This window comes from Chelonoidis abingdonii, chromosome 3 (assembly GCF_003597395.2).
Source record: "Chelonoidis abingdonii isolate Lonesome George chromosome 3, CheloAbing_2.0, whole genome shotgun sequence".
NCBI classification, from domain to species: Eukaryota; Metazoa; Chordata; order Testudines; family Testudinidae; genus Chelonoidis; species Chelonoidis abingdonii.
In genome coordinates, this window is record NC_133771.1 from 138,441,106 (window position 1) to 138,463,224 (window position 22,119).

The 22,119-nt window shown below is 39.0% G+C and overlaps 1 protein-coding gene across 1 annotated transcript in view; it reads right to left on the reverse strand.

The window, feature by feature from the left end:
• PCNX2 (pecanex 2) overlaps positions 1-22,119 on the reverse strand; it is a 253,204-nt gene that overhangs the window by 220,774 nt on the left and 10,311 nt on the right. Inside the window, exons 2-8 of the mRNA XM_075064158.1 lie at positions 20,500-20,705; positions 16,197-16,314; positions 13,023-13,059; positions 10,181-11,491; positions 2,286-2,433; positions 1,969-2,114; positions 554-647 (exon numbers count right to left, since the gene is read on the reverse strand). Coding sequence (XP_074920259.1) covers positions 554-647; positions 1,969-2,114; positions 2,286-2,433; positions 10,181-11,491; positions 13,023-13,059; positions 16,197-16,314; positions 20,500-20,705 — 2,060 coding nt within the window. The remainder of the gene's footprint in view (positions 1-553; positions 648-1,968; positions 2,115-2,285; positions 2,434-10,180; positions 11,492-13,022; positions 13,060-16,196; positions 16,315-20,499; positions 20,706-22,119) is intronic.

Genomic DNA, 22,119 nt, shown 5'->3' on the forward strand with positions numbered 1-22,119 from the left:
CAGTTCAAGGACACGCTGAAGACCTCTCTGAAGTCCCTCGAGAACCACCACCACCACATGGGAAACCCTTGCACTGAACCGTCCAGCAAGGCGCAGCCTCATTCACACAGGCAGTAATACTTCTGAGGCGAGGCATACTGCTGAGGCTGAGGCGTACTGCTGAGGCTGAAAGAAAGCGTGAGCTGCGCAAGTCCAGAGCTGTCCGCACATCATCGACAGTGCCATCACGTCTGCCCGACGTGTGACAGGATGTTCCACGCCCAAATCGGACTGATCAGTCATCTTCGGACGCACAGAGCCCGCTTATCGAACAAATGAGTTGTTGAGGTCTTCATCAACAATGATGAATGAACATCATAGATATCTTTACAACATGGTCGCTTCCCCTCCCCACCTTCTACATAAAATTAAAAAAAAAATCTGCATGCCTTGACATCTCTAAAACAGATTAGCACATTTCTTACTCATCACATGTCTCTTTCACAGCTAGAATCGGTTTTGTAGCTTCCAGCACTGAAAAGTCTAACATGTTTAAAAATAAGAATTTACTTACTGAGCATCAGAAATACAATCATAATTTGATGTCTGATATCGGGTATTTCCTTCCTTCTGACTGCCAGCCTTTAAATAGCAGGATCTAATTTCCCCTTTAAAAACATAAAAGTATCAGTTACATGATGTAAATTATTTATTTACACCTACAATTTAGTAGCAATCTGGTTTTCTCAGTCAAAAAAAAGTATCTGTAAACCAAATGTTCTAACTGGTTCTTTATATTTGTGATTGGCAGTGTGGACGTGTTTTAAAACATTACAGAACAAATACATGTTAAAACAAACACTGGAAAACTGGAGACAAAGCCACAAAAATACAGATATTAAGGGCAAAATTCTGTTCCTTGTTGTAAGAGCAGAGTAAGAGAGCTATGTGCAAATGAAGAAATGGACTCCTGCCCCAATCTAACCATGGGAGGGTGGGCCTGATCTGACAGTACCTTAAATACTGTGTAGCCATTCATAGGTGTGCAAGGTAACTGTAAAACATTACCAGAAGTATAAGCAAGTGGAGCATTATGATTTGTTCATGTTTGCAGAAGTGTAGATGAAAGGCACATGGCAGCGGAGAATCAGGCGAAAGGTGGGTAGCCACGGTCCACTACATCCCTATTGCCTACCTAACATACATACAGGGCAGCGATCCTCCAGCGAATAAGCATACTACTCCCCTGGCCTGTCCACGGCTGCCCTCTCACACACATGCAGAACGAGGGTCCACAGCATGCAAGAGGCTGCAGTGGTGCTACACAGGAGTGAGAGGGGAGAAAGGACAGGATCCCAGGAGCCATGAAACCCAGCTACATGGGAGCTTCTTTTGTGCTTCTTGGAAGGGCAATTTGACGAGAGCCTAAGTGACCTGTGGATCGGCTACTACAGAAATGCACTTGGCCAGTAACCCACAAGGCAGATGGCATTGGAACACCACAACCACTAGAACTATTTCAGCCCAAAGCCTAGAGTAGCTGTGGAGTGGCCCTGCTGCTTGGTGTAGCCTGTTGTCCTTAGGGAGTTCTCTGCACCAAAGTAGGTACTGATGGGGAAAGGAGTCCATTCGTTCAATATCCTGGAGAGGATAGAGGACCATCATTCTAAATGAAGGCAGCTCCAATATGATGGGAGACGGCTGCCATCTAAACCATCACCTATTCACACTCAGCTTAAAGATCTGACAGCAAGGGATGGGAACCTTTTGGCCAAGCACATTGGCGTAATTCCCTACTCAAACAAGAAGTTCTATGGGATCTTCAGCATCCACAAAAAACACACTAGAGACCTGTCTTTTAAGCTATCATCAGAAAAATACACTCAGCTCTACAGTGAATGTCAGACAAATACAAGTCTGAGATAAACTTCTGAGTTTTCTTTAGAAATCTCTCCTCATGGTTTAATAGTTACAGCTGCATAAACTTACCATGCTCATCTATGAACACATGCATTGCATCCACAGATATTTCATCTTTCATTGAAGCCTCAGGTCCACTTATAACTTGCAAGACAGAACTATCTTGCTGGGAAGTTACCCGGTAGATTATCTGCCGTTGCCTGTTGCCCTGGTAACTTGACACAAAAATGTTTCAAAACTACTATGAGGAACTTTTTTCTTGTTCTCAATAAAACAGAGAGAGAGGGGGGTTAATTAAAAGTTTACGTCAATTCTACCCAATAACACAGAACAGCTCGCATCATCATGCTTTTGAAGTACAAAAAATATAAAGTAACTGCCCTTACTGTGCTGTAAATTGGGCAGGCTCTGATAGCACTGGACTAGCACTAGCCCAATCTTGACTTTGTACATCTGATTTTTCCTGTTCAGAAACATGCTTGTAGTGCTTTTCTGTTTCCAGCATTTCTTCTTTTCTCTCTGTTGTATGGCTATCTGAAAGATACGTGAATAAAGAAAGGAGACGTTCTACACAGATCACTTCAGAACAATAGCATTTTTAAGGGAAAGCTGTCCAAAGACACAGTGCTCAACTGGCCTCCATTGGTGAAAAACAAGTTAGTTAGGGTGAATAAGGTAAACTGCTAATAGGAGGATTACTTGGTTCTGTTTTTTGGCACAAGTTACCCTGTGTTGTGCTTCTATGTAGGCTGAACCTCCCCAAACTGGAAATCTCTTAACTTCCAGACCATTACGTGTAAGAAATTTTTTTTAAAGTGCCCATTTTTGAAAATATGGCAGAAGTGTCAAAAGTATTTAGAAAAATCAAATTTTTACTCCTTAGCCAAACAGTCCCATTTGAAAATAAATCTGTGCATTTCCTGTTTAACTAGTGATTTAAATTGCACTTTAAGCACAAAATCTCACTCTAGTTTAACTATGCAGCTGATACAGTGTTCCATAATCTCATAACTATACTCCAACAGGGGACAAGAGGCTGCAGAAGCCTAATTAAATCCATTTTCCCTAGGGAGTTATGGTTGTTCAAGGATTAAGAATAACTGATAGCCAACAAAAAGGTTATATTAATCTAATTGGTCTCACATTGCCTAATGCTGACTCGAAGGCTGAAACAATTAACAAGATTTTTTGTTTAATGATTTAATGGCTTGAAGGGGGGGGGGGGGAAGTCTCACTCTTTTCCATTCCAGGTCTCAAGTCTTTCAATTCTCTTTCCCTTGAAGTGGTGAAGATTAATAATAAATAAAAATGAATAACAATTCTTAGTGCTCCTAGCACTACAGAGATATGCCAGGAGGGTCTGCAATGGGATTTTAGTACAATGATTCCTGCTGATTTCTCTCCACAGAAGTTACTTGTACTTTCAACTTTTGAATGGAGATAACACATGGGAGCGGGGGGAAGGGAGAATGGTTCTTCAGTCTCTGCCAATGAATAATCATTAATCTGATGACTCATAAATGTCAGCTCAATTCTTCCTCTAGATTTTGGTAGTAAAGTTAAAACTAAAATCTTCATTTTTTTTCCTCTCTGCATCTCTTCTGCATGTTAAGATGTAACTTTGGCAATGATGTAATTTACAAATGCAGACAGTATTACTGATTTTTGTAAAAACTAACAAATACATTTACAGTCTGGATTGAAAATCATTACTGTTTACAAACTGACTCCTAGCAAAAAATTGTCATGATCTGTTTTTACACATTGCACCCTGGAGCTAGTTTAGTCAATAATGCAATATTCGAATGCAATTTGTCAGCTAACCTACATTTTGTTTTTCATGGTTTTCTTTGAGCAAACTGTTAAACACAGACTTTAAACAAATATCTGTCACATGAGAAACAAGAGGATGCCAAAATTCAAAAATAAAAATAACCGATAAAAAAAATCATAAAAAGGCAACAGACAATCTAGTAGAGTTTACATTTCAGTAAGTACTTGCTTACCTGGAAATGTACTTCCTCTGACTCAAATCCACTAGGATGGAGCTGCTGAGATTTATTGCTAAGTCAAGCTCAGGAAAAAAATTCTAATCACTTGCACAGAGATAACTAAGGCCTGGTCTACATAGTTTTTATGCCCATATAACTATTTCAGTTAAGGGTGTGGCATTTTACCTGTATACGTATAGGGGTTTAATCCTCTAGTGTGGATGCAGATATACACGTTCCTTACACTGGTATAGCTTATTTCCTTTCCCTTTGGGAATTACATAAGCCTCTGTAAGCACTATTACACTAGTATAACTGCATCCACACTAGAGGGTTTGTACAGCTTTAACTGCACCAGTATAGTTAAACTGGTATAATTTTTGCATATAGACAATTCAGCGTGTGACACAATGTGATTGTCTCAATTTTTTGGCTGTTGTCTTATTGTCTTGGGTAATTTTAAATGAAATCTATTGCTGCTGTGATCAGCTAAAATATTTCTCTGAATTCTGCTTTTTCCGTTTTAGATTGGTGTGCCAAGGTTTCTTCTGTTTATGCTCCTGATTTTAAGTGTGTCTGCCTCTAGCCCAGTCTTATAGGTTTAGTTTTGTCCTCATTTTAATGCAAACTGAAATGTCACTGCTCCTATACATTTTAATTTTGTCTTGTTTCATTGATCTTTTTTAAAATCAAATGGAAGTAAAATTCAAATAAAAAAATCATTTAAAAAAAAATCAAATCATTTCAATATTTTCAGTTTTTTGTGGGGACCAGTTTGAACAGAAATGTTTTGGCAAAGTCATTATGAATTCATGAATCTGCATTTTTTGGCAAAAAACAATTGTCTGAAAAAATTTGCCCAGTTCTACTAATAATATGTTTTAAATTTAAGCAACAATTCCAATATCTAAATAATATTAAGACTAAAACCCATCTGATTTGAAATCTGTATCTTATCTTACAGACTTGCACCTGTCTATTCTGGGTGTCATATATTCTGTAATTCCTGCGATGCAGAATCTACTCCTTTCAGGAGAATTGAACTCTGGAATATAAACCTTCATTTAAAAAATTAGACCTTTCTAGCCCTTATGGTTTCAAAGATAATTTTGTAAATGTAAGACAACTGTACACAGCAGAAAACATTAGTTCTGAGACATGTGAAATGTTCAGAGTGTACTTTCTGACACCTAAGGATGACATTTTTAATTGACAATAGTCTTAATTATTTCACTGTTGATCATTTCAGTGGAAACGTCTAGCTCAGGGTCAGGCAACCTATGGCACGTGTGCCGAAGGCGGCACACAAGCTGATTTTCAGTGGCACTCACAGTGCCCGGGGTCCTGGCCACTGGTCCGGGGGGCTCTGCATTTTAATTTAATTTTAAATGAAGCCTCTTAAACATTTTAAAAACCTTATTTTCTTTACATACAACAATAGTTTAGTTATATATTATAGACTTATATAAAGGAGCTAAAAACCTTAAAATGTATTACTGGCACGCGGAACCTTAAATTAGAGTGAATAAATGAACACTCGGCACCCCACTTCTGAAAGGTTACAGGCCCCGGTCTAGCTAATATGCTTTTCCCACAATCCCAAACTGCCTTGAAAGGTGCAAAAAAAGACATTTAAAAAACGTATGAGAGGCTGAGGAAGAATATCCACCACAATGCAGTAGAATCCCGGGATGGGGAGGTTCAGGTTAGATATTAGGAAAAACTTTTTCACTCAGAGAGTGGTGACGCACTGGAATCAGTTACCTAGGGAGGTGGTGGAATCTCCTTCCTTAGAGGTTTTTAAGGTCAGCCTTGACAAAGCCCTGGCTGGGATGATTTGATTGGGAATTTGTCCTGCTTTGAGCAGGGGGTTAGACTAGATGACCTCCTGAGGTCCCTTCCAACCATGATATTCTATGATTCTATAATTTTGATCCAGCTTTCTGAGGAGTACATGAGATCTTAAGTCTGGTCCAATACTAATGCTGCAAGGTGTGCAGTGTGACAGGATAGAAACACACATTTTGTTCCTGCTCCCCCTTCAGGCTAGTGGGGAGCAATTTATCTGCATCATGTCCTGGGGTGAAATCCTGGCTCCACTGATGTCAATGGCAAAACTCCACTAAAGTTAATGGCAAGAAATTAAATAGGGGCAGAATTTCACCCTGTAGTGTGCTTTATTGAATATATGTGTATGAAGGGCTGTGGCGCCCTGGCATTTAAAGTGGCAGGGCATAGATCAGCTCACTCTGCCTGACCCTCCTCTTCCCCTTTCAGGAGCTCCCTCTCCCTGAGCAGTAGCTTCACCTCCTCAGTCCATAAGACTCTACACTTATGTCTACCATATTTTTTTAATCACTAGGTTTCTGTATGAGATCAAAGTACTGAAATAATATAGTTGGTGATTAGGGTAGCTTGGTGAACCTGATATCCATATGTATAATGGCAATTTTAAGGTTTTAGATCTGATTTTTGTTTAGCTTTGCCTCTAGACACCCAGATATGCTTACCTCTTCAAAGTTGCCATCCCTAAACATAAGTTTAAAATCAGCAGAGACAAGATTGTCTTTGTGGTGAATACCTTTTGCAGACCTCAGACAAAAGAGTCTTCAAAAGTAAGAAGAGATTCAGGGCAGTCTGCACTACCGCTTAATTCAATCTAATTTATGAGGGGAGGGATAGCTCAGTGGTTTGAGCATTGGCCTGCTAAACCCACGGTCATGCGTTCAATCCTTGAGGGGGACATTTGGGGATTGGTCCTGCTTTGAGCAGGGGGTTGGACTAGATGATCTCTTAAGGTCCCTTCCAACCCTAATAATCTATGATTCTATGTCACTCAGGAGTGTGAAAAAGACACCCCATGAGCAAAGCAAATTACAGCGACCTAAGATTGTCCACACCGGTAGTACGTCAGCGGGAGATGCTCTCCCGCCAACATAGCTTCTGCCTCTCGCAGTGTGGAGTAATTATGCTGATGGGAGAGCACTCTCCCATTGACAGAGTGTCTTCACCAGACACACTACAGTGGCACAACTGCATCAGTGCTGCTGTGCTGATGGAACACTTCTAGTGTAGACCTGCCCTCAGTTACTATGGTGAATAAGTATGTAAAAACACTTACTCATAAACAGCATATATACCAGTAAATCTCCAAATGCTTTAAAAAGAAGGTCAGAATCATTACCATATTTTACCAATGGGGAAACTTAGGCACACAGAGATGTGACTTGCCCAAGATCACCAAGCAGACCAGTGGCAGAGCTAAGAATATAACTCAGGTTTCCAGAGTCGCAGTCAAGTGCTTTGTTCACTAGACTTGACTGGCAAACCCACAACACATGATGAATATCTCCAAGTTAGCTCCCAATTTCCTCACAGGCATCAGCAAGAGTTGCCATCATAGTTTGAACTTAAATATTAAAATCTGAAAATGTCTTTAAAATAATTACAATTTTTTTCTAACACTGGGATAATTTTTTGAGACCCAGAAGAGAAAAGTCAACATTGCGGTTTGTGCACTGCACTACATGACGAGTAGAGTTACTCAAATTTCTGTTTTGTGGTAAACGTTGACCTTTCAAAATTTGTTTGGAATGAAAGTAAATATTTTCAATATTTCCCATGTGATGTAATTTCTGAAAAATTTCAGATTTGGAAAATTTTGTTTTGAAATTTCAAAATTACATTCAAATTTTATTTTATGGGACAGTTATATTATTTTTATTATTTTGTTTCATAACTTAGTGACTAAGTATCAAACTGTTTCACTACAACATAAACTAGAGACACTGATCTAGCAGTTACCTTTAACGATGTTAAAAATAAAATGCAAATACAACATTGCAACTACAATTTTATGTCTTATTATAACACATCAGTAGCAGTGCATAATATTCACTGATGTTTTTTATGTTTTGACATATGATGTTGACAGTTTGTGTTAATGGCATATAAAGCTTTATCTTTTTGAATCTTGGTACCTATTGTCATTAAATAATCTCCCCCCTCCCCCCCTGCAATTACCTGCAACTGTGAAAATTTAAATTGATAAAAAATTGCTTAAAATAAACATCCATATTATCCATCAAAATTATAAAAATAGAATTCTGCCACGCCTAAGAATACTGTATCCAAATGAACATGTAAGGCCTTCCCAAATAAGAAAGCCCACAAATAACTTGCAGGGAATCTAATTGGGGACAGGCTAGGGAAGGCAAAGGACTAGTTGTTTAGAGTAGCCTAAGAAGCAGCATATCAACTGATGGGAGCCAAAAGAGAAGAAAATCAATTGAACAATGTGGTGCTGTGGAGGCGTGGTCAGAGAGGATGAACTGAGGGACCAGTGAACAGAGAATGGAGTGATGCTTTAGGGTAGGAAGTGACAAAAATGGAATAGATCTTTAAATTGATTGCGGGGGCAGAGTGGGGAGTGTGGATTGGGAGCAGAATCAATGGCTGAATGGGTTGGGGAATGTAAAAAAATTGATTAGGGACAAAGAATAGACTGATGGGATTGGGATCTATAGAATTCCTTGGGGAAGCTACATGAAAGACGAGCAGAGAACTGAATGGAGAGGCTGGGAGGAAGGGCCGAGAATGGACTGATAGATGGAGGGGACAAGAGAAGAGTATAGGAAAGAGAGAGTGAGAGCAGGGAATAGAAAGTAGCAAGGAGTGAACAGAAGAGGGGAGTAGAAGAAGGGGAATGAAACAAAACTGATAACCTAACATGAAATAGAAAAGGTTAGAACTACAGAGCGAGATGGAGAAAGATGACGGCAGGATTTAATGAGCTTGAGAGGGGTCAGAAAAATGAAAAGGCGGAAGATAATTACAGGAGGAACAGGATACAAAGGAAGAAGAAAGCAAGTCAAGTGGATATCGTGTGACAAAATGTTTTATAAAGTCAATCAGGTATGTGTGTGTTAGACCTCTTTTGTGGGATGTAGAATGTTTGCAGCTAGTCATGGGAATCCATATTTCCTACTGGAAAAGGGGGATAACTTTCCCATGGAGAAGGAGGATAACTTCTTTTAAAAAAATGTTAACACTGTTTTATTAGAATATTATAATACATCTCCTGTGTTTTATGGGAAAGGCATAAGTGCATTTTGGTTGCATGCTTTTTGGGTGTCTTCATAGAATACAGTTTACTATCGATTCCACACAAATAAGAGGCAGCCTTCCTAGGATTGGTTTGTTTTGGTTAAAGTCTTCTAAAATACGTGAAATTGCATTTGGTAGTTCAGACCTTGCTCTGAGAGGACCATGAGGCCTCTCCACTGTATTTTGCCTTACACTTCCACAACACATAGCCCTCCCCTTTAGTTTAGTTCAGCTAGATATAAGGCTAGATTTAGTTATTGTTTTATAGAAAGCAAGGTGCCAAAACAATTAGGAACAACACACCTATACATTGCATTGGGAGGCACAGGGATGGAGAAGAGAGGTAGCAGAGCTAGTTGTGGGTGAAGAGCCAAATATTCTTATATATGGGAAAAAGAATATACAGCTTTGGTTTTATGTCATGGGTAGAGAAGTAGAAAAATTCTCAAACTATTTAAACAAAGAAAGCTTTTGACTAAATGGAATTTTTTGTGCAAAAGTTCCAGTTTTCATCAAAATTTTGGTGGCTTTTCTGTTATGAAAAAAGTGAATATTTTTAGTTTTCAGAAATTGAACTATCCACAAATTTTCAGTTTTCAGCTTCCAAAATAAATAAATATTTTGATGTAAACCTAAAAACCTGTGTTAACTTTTTTTTCAAGGTTATTAAAATACAACTAGAGCTGGTGAGGAAATGTAGGGATCTGGGGTTTGGGTTTGATTTTTAATACACATAAAAGTGACTCTGACTTTTTAAAATATGTGTATATATTTAAGAAGTCCTCATGTGCACTTGATGGAAAGAGTATGAGAGGGAGTGGCACAGCCATTATGCAGGTTTTTGTAAACACGTATTGGTATTCTAACAGAACCAAGCTTGCCCCATGCAGGTTATTCCAATGTAGAAGTCCAGCTAAATATCAGCTGAGTGCTTACTTTAGTTGCTCAAACCTTTTGCTTAGAAATGTTCAAAAGCCTTCTAAAGCTACAGGAAACTCCACCATGTATTTTTTATGATAGAACCTTATGCCCACCCTTTTTTTAGCACTTCTCCAAGTTGGATTTGGCTAACTCTTTATGGACCTGAGATTAAATCACCATAAACAAAGTAGGTAAGAGTCTGGCAATCTTTGATTTTCTTATTCCAAAAGAGTAGTTTAAAAATATATCGTATCATACTATACCTCCAACAAACCCATCATCTTTTGTAGTCTCTGTTTTGATATTGGACTGATTTGATGCTGTCACCTTTGCGGTATTAATGGATTCCAGGAGGGAGACAAATTCCAGGAAGTTAGATTCATTGGGTATTTGTCCTTCTTTAGCTTCTAAGTCAGATTTAGAAGTTGGCAAGGTCTTTTTTTTATCACTGATTATCTCCATGGAATTCTTACTTAAAAAGATGTCTGCCCCACTGTCTACGCTCAGCACTCGAATGTGTCTCTTTTCATAGGCGGTTTTATAAGACAGAGGATCAAGGTTCTGTTGACTTTCTTTAGAATTGGAAGCAATGACCAACAAATTCTCTGAAGCAGTCTCTAGATTTGGACCTAAACATGTGTTAGTTTCTGAATAGCTATTTGCAGGATTGCTATAGTCCTTTACTGCATTGTCCAGATCACCAGACTCATATCCAGAACACTGGTTGGATGACGCATCGACCTTTAAACGTTCTGGCGTTCTTTCACTTTCACTGGCTTCCAGATGAACATTGCCTCCACCATCATCAGACAATTGAAAAGTTATAACCGGAATTTTGATCTGTTCGTTACTTTTTTGACTGTGGAGATCTGCTACAGCTACACCAGAGTCTGGGTTTGAGCTAGTTTTTTCAGTACCTGACACCTTCAGATGGAGAGAACCTTCTAAATCATTCATTGTATTTGGTGTACCATTCATTGTAATAACTATTTTAATGGGTTCATGTAAATTAAGTTGGTCTCCAGGGAGAGAACCGTCAACAAGAGCAATAGCAACCTCACCATCTGAATAATCAAGATCTTCATCGGTGTTATCAACATGGAAAGAAATTTCCACAGGCCCATCGGTCTCTTTGGTTGCAATTGTATTACACTGTGGACAGTTACGATTAAAGCTTTCATGCACTGATCCATCGGGGAATTGCTCTCTTTTGTAACTTTTTGGATTACTTAAATGCTCTGAAATAATAACTGAATTTTCACTGCCCCATTGGTCAAAAGAAATGCCAGTTCGTAAAATGTCATACTGCGACAGAGAGAGGTTTGACAACTTTTTAACCAAATCTTTGTCCATGAGAATATCTTCTGATCCAAAGTAGCCAGAAGGGTGCATCTTCTCCTCTTTTTCATTTGTTCCATTACTGATAAACATTTCCATAGCTGCTGGTTTTGTTACTATTGCCGATGTGGTAGAATCTGACATATGGGCTGTAGAAATAGGTAAGATATCTGCTTTGATATAGGGTGAGGTAGATAAAACTGGTGGTGAAGCCTGGTCTTCTAACGTTGTTACCCCTAATAAGAACATACATACAAGTGAGGTCGCACAAACAAAAGTCATTATGCATAATAGATGTCAATATTCCTATGCATTAAAACCAGCCCGCAGACCTAAGGAAACATGGAAATACAGAACAAAATTGTTGATACCTTTAGACAGAAATTTACTATGGAATGTAACAATTGTTCTCTGCTAACTGACTTTCACAATTTTTTGCATCTAGCTAACAAATTAGGAAGATAATTTTCTTGTTTAGGAATTGTATGAAAAAGATTTTTATTTTAATTACCTGGAAATATGGTTCTTACTCATGTGAACAATAAGAGAAGAGTTTGCAGGCTCAGGCCCAGTCTCAATGTGAAAGGGGCATTTACAATATGTTAGAGTTGCAGTTCTACTCTATATCAGGTTTCCTCACAGATCAAGAGATAGTAGCAGCAGCAGCATATACATTTTAAAAAATAAAAATCACAAGAACCCAAACAAACAAAAACAATCTACCAAACTGAAACATTACACTGCACACACAAGTCTCTCCCTGGGGACAGGATGATAGAAAGAATGAACCAATGCAACAGATATTAGTCATGTCACCTCATGCACTGCAGGAATCATCACAGACTCTACAGTAATGAGGGTGGTGTAAGAACCTATGGAGAATGGAATACCAGAACTTGTTGTCCATGGACCATTGGAACTGAAGGCACACCAAGGCATGCTGGGAATGTTGTTAGAGTGTATGAGAAGAACCAGAGACTTTAAGGGAGCAGGATGTGTTGCTGAGTCTCTCCAGGCAAACAGCTCAGGGGGGTCTTTGGTGGAGACAAGGGAAGAAGCAAAACTGGTAGTGATTCTGCAGGCTGAGTTGAACTGAAAGGGGCCAGGCTATGGAGGAGCACCCAGGAGATGGAAGACCTGGGAAGAAGCCAGAGGGGCAGGTGATGAGAAGGACCAGGAACTCCATGGAAAAGAGAGTTCTATGGACTTTGTTACTGAGACATGGGTTGGATAAAGCTGGGTTGCTAGTAACAGACGGTTCTGAAGTACCGGGAAAAAGGTGGTGATAGGCTAAAGAGCCAAAAGTAGCCAAGGGGAATAAGAGGCCATGATCAAAAGAAGTACCGAAGGTTTGGGGTGTGAGCTGAGCACTAGCTTCCTGCTTTGGGGCCCATAGCAGAGGGCTTCCAAGAGAGAGTGTGAGGAAGTCCCCTTCACTCCCCTGAATCCAAGTGCACAAGATGCACAGACCCTTAAGGAAGTGCTGTGGCCCAGAGCAAATGAAAGGCAGGGGATGGGAAACTAGTTTTGGGACTTTCTTTGGACTTTTGTTTACACTGGCAGAGGTGGAGTTTTTCTAATTTAGCTAGAGAACTCGATGAAACTATACAATTAGCTATCCCCAAGGAAGGGAAAGTGATGCGGCAGCCACACTTGGCCCTGGAACTGGTAAGCCTCTGGTTCATGCTGTGCATGTGCTGAAATACTTTTGGCAAGCAGTGTTTATAGAAAACAATTAATAAAGGTTAAAAAAAGCTTTCAAGATACCTTTGAGATCTTCAACAGTTTCTTGTGTTGGCAGCTCCTAAAAAAATGAAATATATTAATTGTATTTAAATTAATTTAAAAAATGCAGAATATAAACCCAACAATCATCTCATCAATCGTTAGTACATAACATTCAGTAACTTGTGAATGTACCAGTGGGAGCTGCAGATAGTGAAAGGTGAGAAGAAGGTGCTGCTATAGCATCAGTCATGGCCTACCTAATAGTTCAAATCACATTTGTGACATTCAGGATAAATTCTGAGATGGATTTTTTTTGGTCAGTCAGCAGCCCCAGATGTGGGTTTTTAGTCAGAAGGAAACAGAGCACATATATTGGTTTCCCTTTTTCAAATTATGGAATTTTTTTTTTTATCTGTGAGATGATCAGGTTCTCTTTCCAATACACCTCTACCCTGATATAATGTAACTCGATATAACACAAATTCGGCTATAACGCAGTAAAGCAGCGCTCCGGGGGGGGGAGGGGGGAGAGGGCTGCGTGCTGCAGCGGATTAAAGCAAGTGCGATATAACGTGGTTTCACCTATAATGTGGTAAGATTTTTTTGGCTCCTGAGGACAGCATTATATCAGGTTAGAGGTGTATTTGAAAAGAATCTCTTACACAGTGCTGGAAAAGAAAGCCATCTAATTTAGCAGACTAGGTTGATAACCTGAAAAAGTGTACTATGGAGAAAATCAATGTGGTGTTGCTCCTCCTAGTAGCCAGAAGTGCCTGTGGCACTGGGGACTAGAACTGAGAGTAGGAAGACCATTTCTCCTGTCCTCTTAATGCTCCTGCTGCTGATGCCCAGGCAAACAGGAGAAGGAGCCTAGACTGGCAAGGGAATAGACTGGGACAAGGGGAGGTGAGAATAGGGAAGAGTGGAACTGGGACAAGGAGCTGAGGAGGGAGATTGGGACAGAGACAATGACAGGTGGGGGAGGCTAGAGGCAGAAAGGTCTGTAATACCTAGAGCACATTTCCCACAGAGCTGTAGTAGAATCCAGTATTCCTGAGTGTCAATATTCCTCTGCTATCAGCAAATAGCTGTGAAACCCACTGGCAAAATGTGTGTTTCATCTCCTTCTAGTGGTTGTCCAACATAGAGGGTAACAACCTGCTATTTCTATCAGTTACACCATTATTACTCAAGTGGCAGAGCTCTGTGGATCTAAAGGGTCTAACCCTGCTTATGAGCCATGTGGGACTCTATATGGTTATATATGATGGAATTTGTTTTGTTAGTTACATTCTTAGAAGCCTGGGAAAGTACATTTAAAAACTACATTAAAAAACATTAAAGTTACAAAGTCGAGCACTCAAAAGTCAGAAAATGACAGAATTCAAATTGTCCATGCAATCTTAATTCGTCCCCTGTGTGTGTATGCATTATGACACAGTCTTTAATTATATGGTCATGTAATATTTCTTCTACAAGACCCTGCCTCACTCAGTGCAGAAGAATAACTGTGCTGCGCGACTGACTCAGGGTTGTGTAGTAAAAGAAGCTGTTTTCTGTAGGACCCCTGCCCACATTTGTTGCCAACGTTGGAAAGTATGTAGTGAATGAGGCATGGGACAGCAGGCAAATAAAGGATGATTTTATTGTTTAGGCAGTTGAATGATGCCCTTGAAGTTTGGATTCTATCCCAGCCTCTGCCAGAGTTCCTGTGTGAAGCTGGACAAGTCACTTAAACCAAAAACTTTTCACAGATGAATTCATTTTCTGTGTGCTTAATTTGATACATCTGGATTCTAATATGCAGAAGGTCTGAGCACTAACAAATGCAACTGAAATTAATGACAGCTCATCTCTGAACAAATAAAGCACTACCAAATGCTAAATTTCTGAAAAATGATCTCAAATTGCACACCAAAATTCACTGGCACTTTTGACATTAATGTCTCTATGCCTCAGTTTCTCATCTATAAAATGGGAGTTATAGCATTACTTTACAGGAGTGTTGTGAAGATAACTCCATTAAGGTTTGTGAAGCAATGAAATGCTATAGTGGTAAACACCCTGGACAGACCTACAAGGAAATTAATAGTTCTGTATGCAGTGCAAGATTTGAATAGTGTGCAGTAAATAGGGGCTAGGGAGACACATTGAGCAATGAGGATAAAATAAAATATTGAATAGCTATTCATTAAGTGAGCACCATACAACTGTACACTGAATGAGGCAAGGGTTCTATTGAAAAATAGTATGTGATCATGTAATTAAAGTTTTATCATAATGCACAAGGGGGCTGAATTAAGGCTTCACAGGCAACCTTAAATGTATCATTTCCTGAGTGCTTGACTTTGCAACCTTTATAGGATGGCCAGATGTCCCTATTTTATAGGGACAGTTCCGATATTTGGGGCTTTTTCTTCTATAGGCGCCTATTACCTCCCACCCCATCCCGATTTTTCAACCTTGCTGTCTGGTTACCCTAAACCTTTATGTTCTTTCTATAGTTTTTGGTATATAATATGTATGTACATTGTCACTCAACTTCAACTGCCCCACTGGCTTTAGAATGTAACTGAGCCATGAATATTTCAATAGTTTAGAGTTCTACTCATGTTGTAAACCCCATCGCGGGAGTTAAGTCAAATGTGTATATTTCAAGACAGGCCCAAGATATGAGATATGGGTGATTTTATAAATCTAAAAATAAACACAGTAATGAGGAATAGCTGTGCAAGGGCTGTTACTAATGGTCCGGGAGAAAAGTCATTCTAGGCACACAAAATGGTTACGCCGCATGTCTTAGCAGCCTGCAATAAGAGTGCTCTCTTTACCTCCAGGAAGATCCCTTTTCTTGGTTTGAAAGCAGCAGCAGCTCCTAGTTGTTCTGTGGCCTGAAGATGCAGACAGATTCCTACTGGAATTTACAAAAGTGTCTAAGCAGGTTACAAATGCCTTTGTAAATATGGCTCTTTGAAACTAGCAAAGCCTGACCAATCCAGTGCAGCAAGCAAGCTGGCTGCTCTAGCCTGCTTGTGTACTAAAAGCAGACTGCTAAAAGTCAAATACAGGAAACAGCCTATGTATCTCTGTGCAGGATCAGTTCCATAATTTACATGCAGCTGTATGCACTCCCATAAGATACGAGACACTGTCTGATACAATGCATAGTTCTGCACAAAAAGAAGGTATAGATACAGAAAACAGCCTACTAACCACAACTCCAGAAGAGCGGTGCAAGTTTATAGCCTGTAGTCTTGAACTGCCATGGATTGTTGGGGTTGAGTCATTTTGCTTGACCTCTTCAATTGTACCATTCTCTCCTACGTTATTGCTGATCCAAAAGAAGAAAGTACGTCAGTGGTGGCATCTCTTAAGATAACTATGACTGTGTTTTCATACACAGCCACTGACCCATATTTATGACACAAAAATCTTATCAAGATGACAGTACTTGAACTGGGGATCAGAGTAAGGAATGATGGTAGGGCATTCTCCAAGTGACAGTATGCTTCAAGGTTTTCCTCTCTCCCACCCGCAAATGAGCAGCTGTGAAAACTGTACATGGCAAAAGTTTCTACTCCCCCCAAATTCAAACACTGAAAGATCAACAATAGAACAAATAATATTTGTATAAGTTTTATGAGGAACAAAAAGACAAAATCTTAGACCCAAAAAATAACACAAAATGATTCTGACATTCCAGAGAAATAGGACACAGCCAAGCTAAACACACAATGCCGCCACTCCAAACTCGATATCTAGGCTGGCTCACTTGTGTCTGCCCGATACTGGTTTACAAATTGATTTATTGCACCAAATACTGGCTTGCCCTTCCTACTAGTAGTATAATAATGAACTGTTAGTATTTCTATGTTACTTTCCATTTACATCATTCAACTTTATCATCTCGGGTATACTTTGTGTGCCTAATGGCTTAGTCATTTATGTACCTCCTCATAATTATCCATTTGAAACAAATACATACTGTAGTCACGGAGTTGCAGGAGATCTGCGTTGTATTACATCCATTAGACACTGAACAAAATAGTTTCTTCTCTGCCTTTTGGCTAAGGTCAAGTGTAGAATCAGTTTAACATATGATATGTCTGTCAGTTACAGTAACTTATACTTAGCCATTCTGTGGAGATGTTTTTCTTGCAAGCAGATGAGCACAGACCCTGTTTTGTGGGCGAAGTACAATGTATATAAAGATATTCCATTTAAAGTTTCACTGCTATTACCAATGGCGTTAACACCAAAAGATTTTTTCCCCATTTATAGTTTTAAAACACAAACACCTGTAGCTCTATGTCAGCAATAAACTGTATTACCTGGAAGTCACAAACATCTTCATCACAACACTATATTAATTTAAGTATCGGGGGGTAGCTGTGTTAGTCTGGATCTGTAAAAGCAGCAAAGAGTCCTGTGGTACTTTATAGACTAACAGATGTATTGGAGCATGAGCCTTTGTGGGTGAATACCCACTACATGGATGCATGTATTCGCCCATGAAAGCTCATGCTCCAATAAGTCTGTTAGTCTATAAGGTGCCACAGGACACTTTGCTGCTTATATTAATTTAGTTATTTGGCTTCAAATACGCTATTTAAATATGATTCAAATATCACATGTCTATGACCAGGCTTCACTGAAAATTTTTGCCACCTGTCTTATAACTACAATATTTGAAAACAGTACACAAAGCGTTCATTTTCCACTATAAAATGAAGAAGGCCTAGAAAAATACCACTTAAAAATCATGAATACGGATTATCTTTAGTTGTTATGGTAATCAAATGCCATTAATATATCCCTCATATGGAGAAGGAATTTTCCTTTATCAAGTTAAGAATTCTACTGTAACATGGCTGAATAATGAATGTTTAACCAGAAGAGTATAGTGAAAACCTATTCAACTAGATGAGGCAGATGGCTTTGCTTACTTGTCACAATGTTTTATTTCAGTTTAATTCGATATTTGTATTTATTATTGATGGTGGAAGTGTGTGTTGGTCTGTGACCAAGAATTGTGAAATGGGATCTCCTAGCAGAGGATGCTTGCTTGACATAAAATGAAGGTTTTATAAGAGGTTCTACTTGGAATCATTAGCAATACAAAAGGCAAAAGAGTGGAAATGTATGCGTCTTCCATTGATCATATTTATTAAGTAATTTTTGGTTTACATTTCAGAAAGTCTAAAACAGTGGATGAGCCTCTTATGTCACTATGTCAGTATATCTGATGTGAGGAAAAAAGAAAATTATAGTTTTGTAGAACGGACAGGATTTAAAAGGACTGGGAATCTTAAACACAAACATATACTTTTGACAGACACTGTGGAAATAAACATCTTTTATAAATACTGACATCTGCACATCAAAGGAAGATACTTTTATAGCTAAGAGGGTTTTTTTAAGCAGACACTGACTTTCTCAAAAGAAGTTACTGCTGGGCAGTGCAATCTCACAGGTACCTCAGCAATGCTAAAAGCTGCTAGCTAACTTAATTTCTTTCCTACTAAACTCAAGTCTGTTATGCCAGTTTTCCGAGTCTTATCAAAGATTTAATGTTCAAGAACATGAAAGTTTTAATTAACTTTTAATTTCTCTTTTCTTCTCTATTCAGTAAATTGCCAGTAAATAAATAAATTAAATACAACTTTTTTTAAAATGAACATGAATCTGGGGAAGTTACCAAGTGGTGCTTTCACAATGCCTAATTTTGCTATATATGCTAGCATTGTACTGTGCAAGCAGTCTCATTAACTTCCCTGAACTCTTTGTAAGGTAAGATACTACCCAGAGTGAATAATGGTGCAAGAACTGAGCTCATACGAAACAGAACGCTGTCCTCAATGAAAGCAGAGAAAGGCAAATGTGATATACTGTGTATCAGTCAAGGGAACTGAGAAGGCAGAAGTTTTCCTTTAGAGTAATGCTATAGAAGGGCCTAATGAAACCACTATGGGCTCAAGAATTAGGGGCAAACAACTTGAAGTTCCAGTATTCAGTTATATATTGGGGGAAAGAGTTACTATGTACATGAAGAAGCACTATAATAAGAGCACAAATACTGTAAGACAAAAAAGCCTATATGTTAATCCTTATCCCATATGCCTTCACTGCAAAGCTTTATACTGACTCTTTCTATTGAACTGTCTACTGTATACAGATATTTATACCACGCCCAACAATATGGTATTTAATTGCCTGTATCTGAGTGTACATTCCTGAGCCTCATCCCAATGGGTGTCTGAGCTCAGACACAACCTCACTTTTGGGCATCCCAACACTGTATTATTAGATGGTATAAACTAATGCCTTTGCCTGTGGTGTGCACTAACAGGAAGCACTTCCTCCTCACTAACATCTATCTTAGTCATCTCTCATTACTTCTTCAGGGCATCTGAAAATCTTTTCATTCCACATGTGTTTTTGGCATTACCAATGTTGACTGGATATTCATTCCTTCTCTGGTCCTCCCCTTCCCCATTTTCCCCCTTTATTCAGACCACCTCAGTTGGTTTTATTTGAATTTCTAGAAAGTAGTCTTCAACATTACTGTTTAAATAAAATTTGTTTTATAATGCTTTTTACCAACCCAAGCTCCTTATATAATTACTATTATTTGCCCCACCTTTCAGATTTTTTTTTTTATTAATTTGCATTTAGTGGTAAAGGCTGTAATTAAATTTGCTGTGATTCTACATTGCATTGTGTAGCAAGAGTTTCTTCCCTGCTGAGATGAAGTTATATTATACAGAGATTTACTTGAAGTCAAACTAGTCCACTAGAGACACAAGGTAGGAGAGAGAGAATTAAGAGACCCATAGCCGCATAAACCTGAAACCACAGCAGACATGCTCCTGTGAATAAAAAGACAGTCACATTCCTTCCTTCCTTGCTCCTGCAACTCCCCTTGCAGCTCACATTCAGTGAGCAACAGCCCGGTAACCTTTATTTTCTCTGCTTCTGCATTTAGCTCTGAGTACTGCCACAAGAGTACATGCAGTCCAGATGCAGAGTCACTAGTAGATGTTCTCCAGAACAACATCTGGGCAAGGCTGGGGCAAACGGAGGAAAGGAAACCAAGCAGAAGAGAACAAAAAAGAATGTGGAGGGAGGAAATTAGAAAGTGGAAGGAAAAAGACTAGAAAAGGACAACCAAGAGGGAAAACAGACAGGAAAAATGAAGAGATTGACAATTGTGCCAAGACATGATGCAAGAAGACACAAGGGGCGGGGAAGAGGATCCTTTCCAATGATGATAGGGCACCGATAAGAGAGGCCTAGAAACCCTCAGGGTTAGAGTTAGGTATGTCCCTATGCCAGACTTAAAATACTGAACCTAAACAAAAAATTAAGAGTAACAGCCCACTTGTGCATTGCTTGCAAAAACAAAACCCTCATTACAGTCAGCAGGAGTGTCTGCTGGGCTGGAAAGGCAGGATCAGGTTGCAAGCTTGTACTTGTGATGAAACTATGGAATGGTTCTGCATGATGAAAAACGTACCTAAGATTTGAGAAGTAAACTGCATTTTCTCTTTTGGCCTCTTTATCTTTGCTTTGCCTTCCATTCTTTCGCGAGATCCTTTGTTGAATTACTTCTCCTTTATCAAACATAAGGTGCAGACGATAACTGACTACCTTTATTATTGTGAAGAACACAGTCACAGAACTACAGTAGATAAAAACTGTCACTGCATTTGGAGGGAAAGCCTAGAGAAGAGAATAATAAAGAATTAATGAAACAGTCAGCAATCATAAGACGATACTGTTATTTATTCACAATGTAATAACATTGTTTTACCCTTTATTTCTTATGGGCTGATATTGCTAACACCACTAAGTTTTCCTAACACTTCAGAATTGTTGCATCTACAAAGAATTTCACTATTTCAACTCATAAGAAGGCTGTAAATTTCAAATTTCAAACCATGTCTTTTGGCTAGCTATGGTATATCAAATATTATAAAAATCAATCAAAAAAAATTTTTTTTTTACAATAGACAGTTGCTATGAGAGCTCTTAAAACAATTCCCTTTCACTCCCTGGGCTACCAACAATAGCAAGCATTACATATACTGTGTGTATACAGACACACAGTATATCATTAATATACAAACTGGCTAATTCTCCCACAAAAACCAGACTCCTCAGCCAAGGGTTTTAAGAGTAAAATGTTGAAATTTGATCTTCTATTATTCAGGCTTCATTGCTTTTATACAAAAGTACCTTTACTGGTATGCCATGAATTATTACAAATAATTAGTCTTATCTAGTCAAAATAAAGGAACAAAGTATATTTTATGATGCAGCTTTTTTCTTTTAAAATCTTTGCAAATGTTAATGACTAGCAATGGTGCTCTCAATCATTAAAGTGAATTAATAGAGTTTCAACTCTAGTTCGCAAAGTCCTTTCAGATCAAAGACATGATATATGCACATTTTAATGACTAAAGCCCCTGTATCATGCAAAGAAAATCATGTAGATGGACCACTGCAGTCCTCTTTACAGGAACAGGGCTTTTCCCTTGAATCCTCTTTAGTAATTTGTAGTCTCATAGCAGATTTTGTTCTTTTATTGGGAATTTTTTAGAAGGGCTTCAGTATATCACTGCACAATTTGGAGTGGGAGGGAGGCACAAGCAGGGCCGTCCTTAGGCATAGGCAACATAAGCAGCTACGATAGGGCACCTGAAAATTTGGGGCACCACTGGGTCTTAGTGTCCACCTCCTTTTTTTTCCTATCCCTGTTCTGACCCTTCCTGCAGGCTCCCACAGATGGCTGCTCTAGCCTGGTGAGACTTACTTGGGAGGGAATCAAGTAGTTAAAAGTGAAAAAACCTCCAGCCTGCCAGACCTATTAGCACAACATTGAAACTGTTAAAAAGACATTCAAGGGGTAATACAGCCATTTAACAGGCATTTGCCAACCTCAAGGTATATACTGACAGGTTTCAGAGGGGTAGTCCTGTTCATCTGTACCAGCAAAAACAAGGACGAGTCCTCGTGGCACCTCAGAGACTAACAAATTTTTTGGGCATAAGCTTTTGTGGGCTAGAACCCATTTCATCAGCTGTCCACGAAAGCTTATGCCCAAATAAATTTTTATACTGTCAGTTTCTGCCTT